General features: G+C 37.2%; 1 protein-coding gene across 3 annotated transcripts in view; it reads left to right on the top strand.

Annotated features, from left to right (window-relative positions):
• The window catches only part of ap5m1 (adaptor related protein complex 5 subunit mu 1), a 16083-nt gene extending 2024 nt beyond the window's left edge, over window positions 1-14059 (top strand). For 2 of the 3 annotated variants that reach the window (XM_031906893.1, XM_012967963.3), the window contains exons 3-9: window positions 108-750; window positions 4793-5020; window positions 7293-7432; window positions 9700-9785; window positions 9865-9983; window positions 12526-12622; window positions 13908-14059. In XM_031906893.1, coding sequence (XP_031762753.1) covers window positions 108-750; window positions 4793-5020; window positions 7293-7432; window positions 9700-9785; window positions 9865-9983; window positions 12526-12622; window positions 13908-13990 — 1396 coding nt within the window. In that variant the 3' untranslated portion in view covers window positions 13991-14059. 3 annotated transcript variants of the gene reach the window in all.
• The last annotated feature ends 774 nt before the right edge of the window (window positions 14060-14833 follow it).

Here is a 14833-nt window from a genome sequence, read left to right as displayed (position 1 = left end):
TGACATAACATGTAAATGTCCCCTTGTGCTCATATAGGCTATGCTTTATTTTCTCTTGTGTGCTCTCAATAATATTTGTAATTGCTTTTTTTTTTATACATTCGCAGACGATATCCTACTGTAGAAAAAAGAGCAAAGATTTATAACAAAGCAAGTTATGTGGCCATCCCTGAGGACAAAGATCTGCTTAAAGCATTACTTCTAGAGCTGGGACTGACAGATGAAAACAAAAACTTTGTGGAATATAGAGACAATTGTTCCCGAATCAACAAGACCAATGTGTACTCATTGTCTGTGTCAGAAAGAAAACTTTGGCCTGTTTTGGCAGTCCAAAAAGCAGACTTTATATATGTCTGTATTCCTTTGGTTGAACAGTCCCTGACACCACCACCACCTCTTCTAACAATTAACAGCATATCTGAAGCTTTTGCTTTAGTATCTGGAGTGATGTTGTTTATCAGTGTTGGACAGAACAGCGAAACAGAAGTCTCAAGCAGGCTTGCCCAGCTCCCTGTTTTGGTAACACAGGCTTGTCCACTAGGTTCGCCAGTTGATACCAATTTGTTTGCTTTGCATGATAATTCAGCAACCTCTGCCAACCAGACATGCAAAACTCCAGCATGGAAAACCAGTAAACAAAAGGGCAAAGCTCAAATTGATGTTTCCATCACTGAAAAAGTACAATCTACACAGTATGACAAGGGCGATGATAGTGACACATGGCAAGTTTTTGGAACAGTATCATGCAAGGTAAGCATATATGAATTTTGGAATTTATTAGGGATGCACCGAACCCAACCTGACAGATTCTGCCGAATCCCAAACCGGATACTAATTAGCATATGCTAATTAGGATCGGAAGGGGTTAAAAAAAATCCCCTGACCATTTAACCCTTTCCAAATGCTAATTAGCATATGCTAATTTTTCACCCAAAACCGAATCCTTCAAAAAAAGCCTGGATTCGGCCCGAATCCCAAACTGAATCCGGGGTTCAGAGCATCCCTAGAATTTATAGATTTATTATCCTATATATAACCGAGTCCTAAGAAGATTTTAAGTAAGAGCAAATAACTATTTTAATAACAGCACTTCAAAGGCGTATCTTAAAGGACATTTCAACCCCAAAAAATAATTTTTTGCCTAATGTAATTCCAAGCAACTTGCCAATGTGAATTTATTGAAAATCTTTAGTGCTTTAACAGTTATGTGTAAATGTAGTTGCTATTGAAAACAGCAGTTGCTGAACTCCTGGTTGTTACTTTTTAAACAGTGTTGCAAAGATCAGTCTCCTCCAGAAAGGCAGGTCTGTCAGCCTGCTGATTTGTGCATCTGGCATTTGTTTCAAATGCCAGAGCCACCAGGGCAGAGAATAGAAAAGGACAGGCAAACACTACTTCTAATAGCAATTATATATACAAATAAGTCATAAATGATTGCAAATTTGTAATGAATGTATATTACAAAGCTTAGAATTATGTTTTCATTTATTAGGCAAAAAATATTTATTATATTTTATGTTGACTTGTCCTTTAATTATAGGCCCAGATTGGCAATCTGTGGGTTCTGGCCAATGCCAGAGGTTCTGCTGTAAGATGCCATAATTTTTGGGCTAGTAAGGGACTGTCTAGGCCTCTGTGTTCTTGAAATGCCAGGGCCTATTTTGTATCCCACTCTAGACCTGCTTATTATATAAATCCGGTTAATGCTAGCTACCATGCTGTCAGACTTAGAGGCAGATTTACTAAGACTATTCTTACTTTTGTGTTTTTTGAAACTTCGAATAAATAAATGCCAGACATTTATAAAAAATCTGAACTGAAAAAGCATGTGGGGGGAATAGTTGCAAAAACTGCGGCTTTTTCATATTGTCGCACAAAAGCCAACATCTAAATCCAAAAACCTAAGCAAAGAAATATCTTCCAGTTTTAAAAGGGAAATCTGCCATTGACTTTTTCTACATGATCTCAACAGGTTTAAGCTGGAGTATTTTCAGTTTTGAAATAGTAAAATTTTGTTGCATAATAAATAAATAAAGTTTTAGCGCAAACAAATCCAAATCATGAAAAAAAAAGATATTCTCTTACTGTGCTCAATACCTTGGTATGGCTATGGGTACTTATATATATATATATACTTATTTATAGAAGAGAAGCACTGTATAAATCTAACATTATTTTTAATGTATCTATAACTGTAGTAACATTTGTTGGCTCCTATACATGAATAGTATATTAACCCAGTTATATAATTTTCTTCTTTTCTTTTATACGTATTTAATCATTGGTTGTATGTTCATAAAAACTGAATTTTATGTTTTGCACAATTCTTCGTTGTACAGGTATGGGACCTGTTATTCAGAATGCATAGGACCTGGGGTTTGGAACTCCATACTTTGCTAAAAATTAATTTAAACATAAACTAAACCCAGTGGGATTGTTTTGCCTCTGCTAAGGATTAATTAAAGCTTAGTTGGGATCAAGTACAAGGCACTGTTTTATTATTACAGAGACAACAGAAATAATTCACATTTTTATAAATTATTTAATTCAAATGGAGTCTATGTTAGATGTCCTTCTCATAATTCGTAACTTTCTGGATAACGGACCCTATACCTTTATTTTATCAAGACGCTACCTGCTGATTAAAAGCACTCAAAAAGCATGATGTTAATTTTACCATATTTCACTGTGGATTTGGTGCTTTTTGAGGCATGGGAAATGTTAGATTTATATCACAAGTGGGCAAGCTGCAAATGTGCTTTCATATTTGTTTTTGTGTGATGGTTTCTTTTGTACCACCCTTCCATACAGGCCAGTGTTATGCAGATGCATAGTTGACACATAATCACAGTGAAAGTTGTAACATTGTGCCATGTAGCTGCTTTTCATTAACAGGGATTGGGCATCTTGGTAAACTCAAAGAAGAAATTGATGGTGCAAAATGCAGGGAAAATACTGCAAGAGATCCTGTTTCAGTCTGCTGAAAAACTGCAACTTGGTAGGATGTTCATTTTTAAGCAGGACAGTTATCCTAAATGCAAGGTCTATATAACATTGCAGTCAAAGCCCTGCACTCAGTCCTATTGAAACGGTTTGGCACAAGCTTTGTCTAAGGGTATTGAACAGCATGTAATTGCTTATGGGGCATTAGTTGCTACTAAATAACAGTAGCATAGTCCTTGTTTCAATAAAAGACGCTTTCTACGACAGACGTTATTGGTTGTGTTAGCGCTTCAGGGATTCAGAACTGTGCTGAGTGGGGTTGGGCTCGCGTACCAGAACTAGGGCCTAAGCTTCCTATAGGACCCCTCCTTGCCGGCAATATGATCACTCATACACAATCCCTAAGGTGGTATAAGTACTGTCTTGACATCACTAGGGAGAGTTGGTTGGGCATGGGTCTAAAAAAAACTGTCTAAAAAGTCCAGACAGGGGAATAGGTTGGTTTTAGCAATAGGTGCAAGTCAGAAAATTCCTTACCTGTATACATTAAGTTTGGAAACCTTTCTTAGTTAGTTCTTAAACCTAATATTTTAAAAAAGCAATGCTTGAAGAACAATATAGTGTATATTCATAATAGTCCTACAATTAAACAACAGTAAAAAGCAAGCTAGCTTCTGAAAGTAAAGAGATGCAAAAAATAAACTGTTTTGGATTTTAACGGACGCTGAACTAAATACAAACTTTTATTGTCATATTAAAATTTGAGCACCACTGACAAAACTGTATTATCTTTGAATACAAAATTGCCTCTTACAGTCATACAGAGCTTTTTAAAATAACCTCTCTAAGCTTTGGTTTGCCTAATACTAAAGATTCCGTCAAGTATTCCAAAGTGCGGTAGTTTGCCTAGATCCAGAACTGATCATAGATTTAGTGCCTTAGGGGATAACAAGTTACCCTGGTCTGCTTTCCATGGCAAATGGTATAAAAGCCCTATGCATTTCTGCAGTGAATAATTATTAAACTGGGTCTCTAAGCGTCTTTTTTCATTAGGTGTTTCCAGTTTTCTCCCTCCCTCACTCCCTCCCCAGCTATTTTATATTGCTTATTTGGTTTTAGCCAGAAGGAAATGTAAAAACAGCTTGTCTCATATTGTGTCCAAAAATTCTTACATTCCTTTTTGCTCTCTGTTCACAAAGACTAAGACCACAAATTAGGCTTTTCTGATGGTCGCAAAGTGTAATTTGATTTCCAACAAAAGTCAACTCACAGTTGATGCAAAATAACAGCAAGGATTAACACAGAAGAAATGAAGTCTTTTCTGTGCATGATTTTTTGAGTGCTGTTTGTCTGTATGCCAGGAAGCATTTTCAGAGACTGTAACATTTTTACACAGTTTGCTTACAGTTGCATTCTATTAACTGTATTCAGAAATGGTGTGGTGGGCAGGGAATTTAGCTAAAAGTGAAGGGCAGGCAGATGTTTATGCAGGTGGTGGTCAATGAACATGGTGGGAGCCCAAATCATTTCATCTCTCATCCTGCCGGTTCCTCCTTTGTTTAACTTTGTGCAAGCTATATTAGCTCCCAGGGCCCACCTTATTCAGCAGTACATAAAATAATGACTCTTTGATTGCAGTCAACCTAAAGTGGTTCAAGGACTTATTAGCTTGTACGGACCTATGTAAATTATTATTACTATTATGCAAAAAGTACATTTGATTGATTTAATGTGCAGACTCCACAGGGGGTCATTTGAAGCTTGTGCTGGGTAAGTGGACATGTGGATAAAAAGCCTTTTAAGCATTTAAACAGATCTAATTAACATCATCATTTTTCCCCCCCTCAAGTGCAATTTGGAAGCAATCACTCCCAATGTAATAGTGGGCTTGAATCTTCCTGCCAATGGCTCACCACTTCAAGATATCCTGGTCCATCCCTGTGTGACTTCTGTTGACTCTTCTATGCTTATATCAAGCAGTGTTGCGCTAACTGATGATTCTGCATTCAATGGACCCTACAAATTTCCCTTCATTCCTCCCTCAGATACGTTCCAGTTGTGCTATTACACATCTCAGGTAAATAATGCTCACAGATACAGGTTCTGTACTTATTGCACATAGGCTTTTAAAGGAAAGTTCACATTAAAGGAACAATAACACCAACAAATGAAAAATTATCAAAGTAATTAACATATTAAGCACTGTTGCCCTGGACTGGTAACAGTTGTGTTTGCTTCAGAAACACTACAATGGTTCATATAAACATAGCTGTTGTGTAGCCATGTGGGTAATATAGCGGATACCAGATGAGCTCTGTAAAACACCAATGTATTTTAAAGAGCTTACCTGTTATCTGCTATGTAACCTGTGCCTTTTCTCCCTTTTTCCAGCTTGAATGGCTGCCCTCATGACTACACAGCAGCGAAATTCTATAAACTTAAGTAGTCTTTCTGAAGCATGCACACATCTTTAACCGACGCAGGGTAGCACTGCATTATATTTTGTTTACTTTAAAACATTTTTGGTGTTACTGTTTCTTTAAAGAGATACCATCAGGCAAAATGAAAAGTGTTTTTGCCTGAAGCAATAGCCCTAGTTTAGCACTGTGAAAAACTGTTATTTTTAGATTTCACACTCTGCATATAACCTATTACACATGAGCCAGTTTAAATCTGGCCATACACAAGTTGATATATTCTGCTGTCTTAGTCACTCTTGGTGCTAATATAAGAATCTGTCTTCATTAATATGCATTTAGTTAGACATAAACATTGAGGAGGTAAATAAATATTCATACACAAGCAGCACTTGATAGGTCCCATTTAAGGGGTCTTTAAGAATGCAGTATTAGGCATATGCTAATTAGCATTCGGAAAGGGTTAAATTTAAGGGAGGGAAATTTTTCGCCATGCGTGCCAACTTTTAACCCTTCCCGATCGGTTCGGGATTCACCAGAATCCATCAGGTGGGTTCGGTGCATCCCTACTCGCTATACAGAGGGATTTTTAAAGAACTGGTCATGGTTTATTTCATACTCCTCTGAAGAACCAGGCAATAAGACAGGGAGTTAGAAAGTGAATTTTATATATGCTTTGATGCAAGAAATAACAAATGTTTATTAATTAAAAATAAGGCAAGAAGAATGTTTAACACAAGCCCCATTTATCAAACTTATGTAGAAAAAAGGGGGTATACAGCCTCTTTATGCCTCAGAGCACTTTTGTAGTGTATCTTCATTATTTATATTTACTTCTACTAACGTCTTTTCCGCTGCATGGGTGACTTGTGGATTTTCAGCTGTTGCGTATCTGCAAATCCTGGGTTTCCCTGAGAGTCAAACCCTGTAGAAAGGTAAAGGCTATGGGTTTGTGTCAGTGAAAACTGAACTGGTGTGTACCCCTTTGCTTTCCTAGTAGGAAGATATCTGGGCACCTAATACACAGCTAGTACCTCAGTGCCCTTCTGTTACTCACATATATAGCTAATATAAGTTAAAATTTCACCCAGTAAAAGCATTTAACGTATGTCACTCATTAATACTGAGCTTTTTTAAAGCCAATTTTCAGTTCAATGTAGATGTTTCTTATCCATAAAACAATGTGATGCTGTTCCTGTTCCTACTGAGGCAATCTGACAGCAAAGCAGTGCTAGTGAATTGACAAAAATCTATTGGCATTCTTTTATTAATAAGGCAGTGTTAAGATCTCACCCTCCAATTCCTTATGATATTTTTAAAAGTCCAAGACTTCAAGTAACTATGTAATCAGTTCAGGTCTCAAAGTCAGGAATATGAAGCATATTTTACTGCAGTAGATTTCATCACAGGGACAGGGAAGTTAATAAATCACTGCTTTGGTTTTAAAATTAAACTTAGTAACAAGTAATAAAAAATCACTTTAGTTTTTAACAAATCTCTTGTTGTGGTTTTAATGTACCATTGTTAAAGGGCTGTTGTACTGCTCCAAAACTGCACTGTCATTAACGATGATAGCCTCAGAATTTGTTCTTTCAGTTCCTGTTTATTTGTAGATTTATACACCAATGCTGACTTCTGCAATCCATACCCATGGATCTTCTGCACCAGTCCTGTTGCTGCTGTCAGGATATGTAGTGTATGTCCATGCAATTGATATGCAACTGATATGCAACACACTTTGAACATGACCAAATGGTATAGCAGCAGGGATACCTTCAGATGTTTCATGTGTGAATTGATGAATTACAGTGAATTAATGACTCATTTAGCCTTACTTGGATTAAATTCTTATTGAAAAGATACCCCCTTGGGGACCGTTGTCTAATGCTCTCACAACACACTGAATTATGCTCTAACCTTAAAACATTGTAGGTACCTGTGCCACCAATTCTGGGCTTTTATCAGATGACAGAAGATGGCTCACAAGTTCATTTATCTATTAAACTGAAACTTCATGAAACCGTAAAGAATGGATTTGAATACTGTGATGCTAAAATACCTTTCTTCAACAGGTAAAAACTATATTTATTATGATGATATTCATTATTGAGAAATGATGCATTATAGTAGCAGCATATTTAACTATCATTTATGTCTTAGTTCTGTAGCTTGGATGGCTATATATATATATATATATATATATATATATATATATATATATATATATATATAATTTACAGCAGCGAAGAGAAGAGAATTAGATACAGCAGCAAAGAGATCCGCACTCACAGGACTTATAGAATTAATCTGGTGTTTATTGAGAAGAGTCTTCTCAATAAACACCAGATTAATTCTATAAGTCCTGTGAGTGCGGATCTCTTCGCTGCTGTATCTAATTCTTCACTTGGACCTGCACCCAGGCTATTGTGACCCGATTGACGTGAGTGCCGGCTCTCTCCTGATATATATACTGTATATATATATATATATATATATATATATATATATATATATATATATATATATATATACAGTGGTGTGAAAAACTATTTGCCCCCTTCCTGATTTCTTATTCTTTTGCATGTTTGTCACACTTAAATGTTTCTGCTCATCAAAAACCGTTAACTATTAGTCAAAGATAACATAATTGAACACAAAATGCAGTTTTTAAATGAAGGTTTACGTTATTAAGGGAGAAAAAAAAACTCCAAATCTACATGGCCCTGTGTGAAAAAGTGATTGCCCCCTTGTTAAAAAATAACTTAACTGTGGTTTATCAATTTCAATTTTCAATTTCAATATCAATTTCTGTAGTCACCCCCAGGCCTGATTACTGCCACACCTGTTTCAATCAAGAAATCACTTAAATAGGAGCTACCTGACACAGAGAAGTAGACCAAAAGCACCTCAAAAGCTAGACATCATGCCAAGATCCAAAGAAATTCAGGAACAAATGAGAACAAAAGTAATTGAGATCTATCAGTCTGGTAAAGGTTATAAAGCCATTTCTAAAGCTTTGGGACTCCAGCGAACCACAGTGAGAGCCATTATCCACAAATGGCAAAAACATGGAACAGTGGTGAACCTTCCCAGGAGTGGCCGGCCGACCAAAATTACCCCAAGAGCGCAGAGACAACTCATCCGAGAGGCCACAAAAGACCCCAGGACAACATCTAAAGAACTGCAGGCCTCACTTGCCTCAATTAAGGTCAGTGTTCACGACTCCACCATAAGAAAGAGACTGGGCAAAAACGGCCTGCATGGAAGATTTCCAAGGCGCAAACCACTTTTAAGCAAAAAGAACATTATGGCTCGTCTCAATTTTGCTAAAAAACATCTCAATGATTGCCAAGACTTTTGAGAAAATACCTTGTGGACCGACGAGACAAAAGTTGAACTTTTTGGAAGGTGCGTGTCCTGTTACATCTGGCGTAAAAGTAACACAGCATTTCAGAAAAAGAACATCATACCAACAGTAAAATATGGTGGTGGTAGTGTGATGGTCTGGGGTTGTTTTGCTGCTTCATGACCTGGAAGGCTTGCTGTGATAGATGGAACCATGAATTCTACTGTCTACCAAAAAATCCTGAAGGAGAATGTCCGGCCATCTGTTCGTCAACTCAAGCTGAAGCGATCTTGGGTGCTGCAGCAGGACAATGACCCAAAACACACCAGCAAATCCACCTCTGAATGGCTGAAGAAAAACAAAATGAAGACTTTGGAGTGGCCTAGTCAAAGTCCTGACCTGAATCCTATTGAGATGTTGTGGCATGACCTTAAAAAGGCGGTTCATGCTAGAAAACCCTCAAATAAAGCTGAATTACAACAATTCTGCAAAGATGAGTGGGCCAAAATTCCTCCAGAGCGCTGTAAAAGACTCGTTGCAAGTTATCGCAAACGCTTGATTGCAGTTATTGCTGCTAAGGGTGGCCCAACCAGTTATTAGGTTCGGGGGGCAATTACTTTTTCACAGAGGGCCATGTAGGTTTGGATTTTTTTTCTCCCTAAATAATAAAAACCCTCATTTAAAAACTGCATTTTGTGTTCAATTATGTTATCTTTGACTAATAGTTAAATGTGTTTGATGATCAGAAACATTTTGTGTGACAAACATGCAAAAGAATAAGAAATCAGGAAGGGGGCAAATAGTTTTTCACACCACTGTATACTGTGTGTATATATATATATATATATATATATATATATATATATATATATATATATATATATATATATATATGTCTGCGGTGTCTCTAGGCACTAGAAATAATATCACAACAATGTGTCTATGTTGCTGTGGGAAATACTAATCTTGTGTTGCTGCTATTTGTACTTTTAGGGGCCAAATAAAGCATCTAGAGTATAAAGTTAGCCATGGACAACTTGAACTATCAAGGGAGAAGAGCCTTTTGGTATGGGTAATTGGTAGGTATCTCTGCATTCTTCTGACAAATATTTCTTAATTCATTTTGTTTGAATTAAACCATTAAATCTCTTTTTTCAGGTCAAAAATTTCCCAAATCACTTGAAATTTCATTGAATGGAACAGCAACCTTCAGTTCTGAGGCCCATCCAAATGATCCTGCAGACCCTATATGTGTTGGGGCCACAGGATATGTTAAAGTAAGCTAACTGCTAAGCAGCTACTGTTGAATTGTAGCCCTCGGCATTTCTTTGCGGAGGATGCTAGGTTTAGTTTTGCAGCAGAACAGCTTGGTTTTTCATGATCCATTCTTGATGTGGGTGCTTAATTATAAGATAAAGTATGCAGCCAGTAATTTGTATATATGTATGGTGAAGCTGTTGCTTTCCTTTAACACATACTAATAGGAACCTTCCTACTCCAATCAGCAAAGCTGGCAGTGAAAATGTTACTAAGACATGCCAACACACTAAGTTGTGTGGAATAGCCATAAGCAACAATTACTGAAGCAGTCAGTTTAGTAAGTAATCTGCCCTTAATAGTAGTAGCTCCTGTGACCTGCTAACCCAGGCAGATGGTGACTTAACAGTGGGAAATATGGTTTAGTCCCAGATTAAAGGTGTAAATCTATATAAAAGGGGAAATGTGGGCCCCAAAAGTCCGTTTGCTTCTTAAAGGACCTGTAAAGCCTACAATGTATATCAGTTGGACATGTCTCCCCCACCCAAATGGCATTATCTGTACTGCATATACCCCCTCTGTTTACTAGCACCATCACATTTTTCTTAAGCAAATAGCAGCTTTCACGCGTTGGCCATTTTTCCTCTGAACATTATCAGTTACATTTAGATCTGCAAACAGCATACAGGCACACAGACCCTTATTCAGCGTACATTTCATCAAGAATATAGGTTCACACAGGCAGAACTATCTCATAAAAGTTCTGCTTTGTTTGAGATGAGCTCAGGAGAGTTGGTTAGGAGAAAAAAATTAAAGCAGATGGCTAGAGCTGAGTTTCTATGGGAACCAGCAATGCCATCTCTTTACTGGCTGCTAAACTGGGGGTGTGTTTAGTAATCTGAGCTTGGAAGAACTGAGCATGTCTGGCAAGCCAGAAATCAAAGCAAATTCCTGAGGGAGGGGCCAAGTGGGTTACAGGAGGAGAAAGAAATCTAATTGAATAAGGAGATTTTGCAACCTTACTATTAATCTCTGGACAACCAGAGTGGCAGGTATTGAAAGATTCAAAGAAGCTGTTCACTAATTAAATTTTTGTGTGTGGGATTTACATGTCCTTTAAGTTTTATGAATGCACAAGGTACTTTATCTTCCCAATTAAGCCTAAAAATTGGTTTTGCTTATCTTCTGTGTCCTTCTTGCTGGAACTGCCCTCTTCCTTGTGTTATGGGTAAAGTGCCTTTATGGTGTAGTAACCAAACATACTAGGGCACATGTATGTGTGATTAGGGATGTAGCGAACCTAAAAAAAAAAAAGTTCGCAAACTTACGCCAAAACCCGCGAATATTCGCGAACTTTGCGAACCCCATAGACTTCAATGGGAAGGCGAACTTTAAAAACTAGAAAAGCCATTTCTGGCCAGAAAACTGATTTTAAAGTTGTTTAAAGGGTGCCACGACCTGGACAGTGGCATGCAGGAGGGGGATCAAGGGCAAAAACTTCTCTGAAAAATACTTTGTTGGCACAGAGTTGCGCAAAAAACGCAAGCTATTCTAGCGAAAATACGCGGCTTTTTTGCTATGTCGCGCTAAACACCATGAAAACGGGATTTGCGGAAAAACGCCATGTGTGACTTGTGCGGCGTATTGTACAATACTTTTGCGACGATAAAAAACGAGGCGGAAAACGCGGCGCGAACCCAAACTGCGAACATATGCTGAAAGTTTGCGAACATACGCGGATAAACTAAATAGAAAAAGATTGCTCTAAGGCTTTACAGTTTTATTAATATTGTTATTCTTTACTCCTAATCCTTTTATTCAGTCCCCCTTTTATTCATATTTCTGTTTCTAATTCAACTGGTTGAAACAAGACCCTAGCAAACAAATAGCTGTTGAAATTCTAAATGGTAGAATTGCTGAACACAACGCTAAATAACTAAAAAAAACACGAACAAATTGATACAAAAGAAAAACCATAAAATATCAATGTCTATGTCATTGTAAAAGTTATTTAAAGGTGAACAACCCCTTAAAAAAATGGTTGTGTGGTATTGTTGCAAAGAAAAATGTACATTTATTACATTGCAAAAGTCACAAAAATTACCAGCCCTTGATAGAACTTTGATTTGAGCACAGGTATGGGACCCATTATCCAGGAGGTTCTGAATTATGGAAAGGCCATTGTCCAAGACTCCATTTTAAGCAAATAATTCAGAAATTTAAAACTGTTTCTTTTTTCTCTGTAATAATAAAACTGTACCTGTACTTAATCCCAACAATGATATCGTTAATCCTTATTGGAGGCAAAACAGTCCTATTGGGTTTCAATGCTAATATTGTTAAACAGACTTAAGGTATGGAGATCCAAATTACACAAAGACCCCTTTTTTGGAAAACGGCAGGTCCTGAGCATAACTGTACTTTTTTTTTCATTCTCGAGGGACCGGTTTTTATTTTGCACTGCATTCTAGACATTGCTTTGAAGTTATTGTGCCTATGAGATGAATTTCCCTTGTTACTAAAACAACCTATGGTTACAGGTGTTCTTTTGTGTTTGTTCAGCTTTCTTTTAGGATTCCTGACTATAGTCTCACTGGCTGTTATGCGGACCAACAGACTATGCAAGTGTTTTCATCAGCAAAGCCGAAAATTGTTACGTGTAAGAGCACCTTGTTATACAGTGCATTGTGACATTAAGTACTTGCCTGGGATTTGTATGATGTTGTTTTTCACATAGTCTCCTGTCAAAAGTAGAGCATCCTATACTGGGAATAGGGAATAAAGAGTTATGTAATGTAATCCAGCGATCCCCAAGGCATTTACCTCACTGTTCTCTTCCCTAAATTGATTTACATGCTTGTTTATGAAAGTTCACTTAAGGTACACCATTGCCATTATTAGTTAAAGGGGCAGTATACCTCCCTGTGCAACATAAATTCGATCACTAGGGCTTGTGCGCAACATACTTTATTGCCAGTTGTTTTAATCACAAAAATGTATCGTTTTATGTTATTCCTTCATCTAAACAGGACAAATAGAAGCTTCTCTATGGGACAGATTTACCAAAACACGAATTCGAATCCCAAATGGGAAAAATTCGAATTGAAAACGAAAATATTGTGACTTTTTAGTCGCAGTCACAACATTTCATATTTTTCGCGACTTTTTCGTTTTGAACGATCGTAAACGGCAGGAAAACCTTTCCAACTTTGCATGATTTTGGAAGCCTCCCATAGAATAAATGGCACTCTGCAGCTTCAACCTGGCCCAAGGAAAGTCACGATACCGAAGCTTAAATGAATCCGAAACTTTCGTACTTGGCACAACAATACGATTTTTTCGCGCCGGCGACGAAAAAGTCGCGAAAAATACGTGCAAGATACGAAAAAGTCGCAAAAATACCGATCATTATGAAAAAACGCATTCGGAGCGTTTGTGGATTAGTAAATGTGTCCCTATGTGTGGTTCTTGTGATAAATAGCCATTGTACAGATAATCCCCCTGATTTATCAGTAAACAAAAACAGTCACAACAAAGGTTGAAGCAAGGGGGTTGCTTATAGAGAGCTCATTATTTGTTCTCTGATTAATGGTTAGAGAGTACATGCGGAAGCATATAATTCTCTGTAACAAGAATTGTGCTTTTTTTCAAAATAAAACAATAGCCAAAATTTATTTTTCTGCATAAGTTATATTTGTTAAACAGCCCAACTTTCTTATTAGAGCTTTAGAATGGCAAAATAGGAAATCATGGAGTTTTCTTTTTAGTCAAAACACTGTTGATTGCTATGAATTTTGCATTTTTACTTCTCTACTAGTAGTATGTCATTTATGCATAAACAATATATTCTTTGTACTTGTTTGCATAGATAAGTATCACATCATAAAGACCCATAAAGTTTAATGTAATGAAACATTCTTTTTTTTTCTCTTTTTCCTTTCTAGCCAGAGAACTCATATCTTCAGACTATTACATATGGAACTCCAAAGCACCAGCACCAGTGACAAGCAGATCTTTTTATGCATAAGCCTTCTGCTTTGTTGTACTTGTCTTTTTGTATTGTTTTGACAATAAACTGCACTCCATGTTATACAAATGTATTGACCAATTCTGTTGCAGATTTGCAGCGGCTGCCATTTATGCTAAATCCAAAACCACTGTTGACGAGCTAGATATAATCACAGCAATTTGAAATCACCCCCTCCCTTTCTCCCCAGCAGCCTATCAGCAGAACAATTGGAAGATAACAAGATAGCTGCTCCCTGACACCTGCATTGCTAAAAATGCTCCCATGCCCACCTAGTGGTAGATATGAGAATAGCAGTTAGTTGTAAAACACCCAGGTCCAGCTCAAGCAAGTCATGACTCCTGAGTAGAAAAAAAATAGCTTATCTGAAAGCAGTTCAGTTCATATGCTGGCCCCTTCTGAAAGCTCAGAATCGGGCACAATGCACTGAAATGGCTGCCAACACACCAATATTACGGCTAAAAAAATACATTTGTTGGTTCAAGAATACAATTTTAAATGGTAGAGTGAATTATTTTCTGTGTAAACTGTACTTTAGTAAAAAAAAAATACCATAAAAATCATAACAGAATCCATTTTAGTCCTGTCCCTCCCAGAAGGTATGTGAGAACGCATACATGCCTCCCACCCTCCAGCCCCTGGTTAGCAATTTACAACATCTTATTTCCTATATCTCCTTAGTGCTAAGATAAGCATCCAAAATATGAATGTCAGACATCTTCTGAAAAGCTTGATGCCCAGTATGCATGGGATTATCAACACCTTCTCTGCATCTTATGTGTTCTAAAAGCTGCAAATAAATTGACCCCCACATATTTTGTTACATTCTGTTTCTCAGATAAG

Source organism: Xenopus tropicalis, chromosome 8 (genome assembly GCF_000004195.4).
Source record: "Xenopus tropicalis strain Nigerian chromosome 8, UCB_Xtro_10.0, whole genome shotgun sequence".
In the NCBI taxonomy this organism is placed as follows: domain Eukaryota; kingdom Metazoa; phylum Chordata; class Amphibia; order Anura; family Pipidae; genus Xenopus; species Xenopus tropicalis.
Note: the sequence above shows the minus strand (reverse complement) of the source record. Positions and strands in the feature narration are given on the sequence as shown.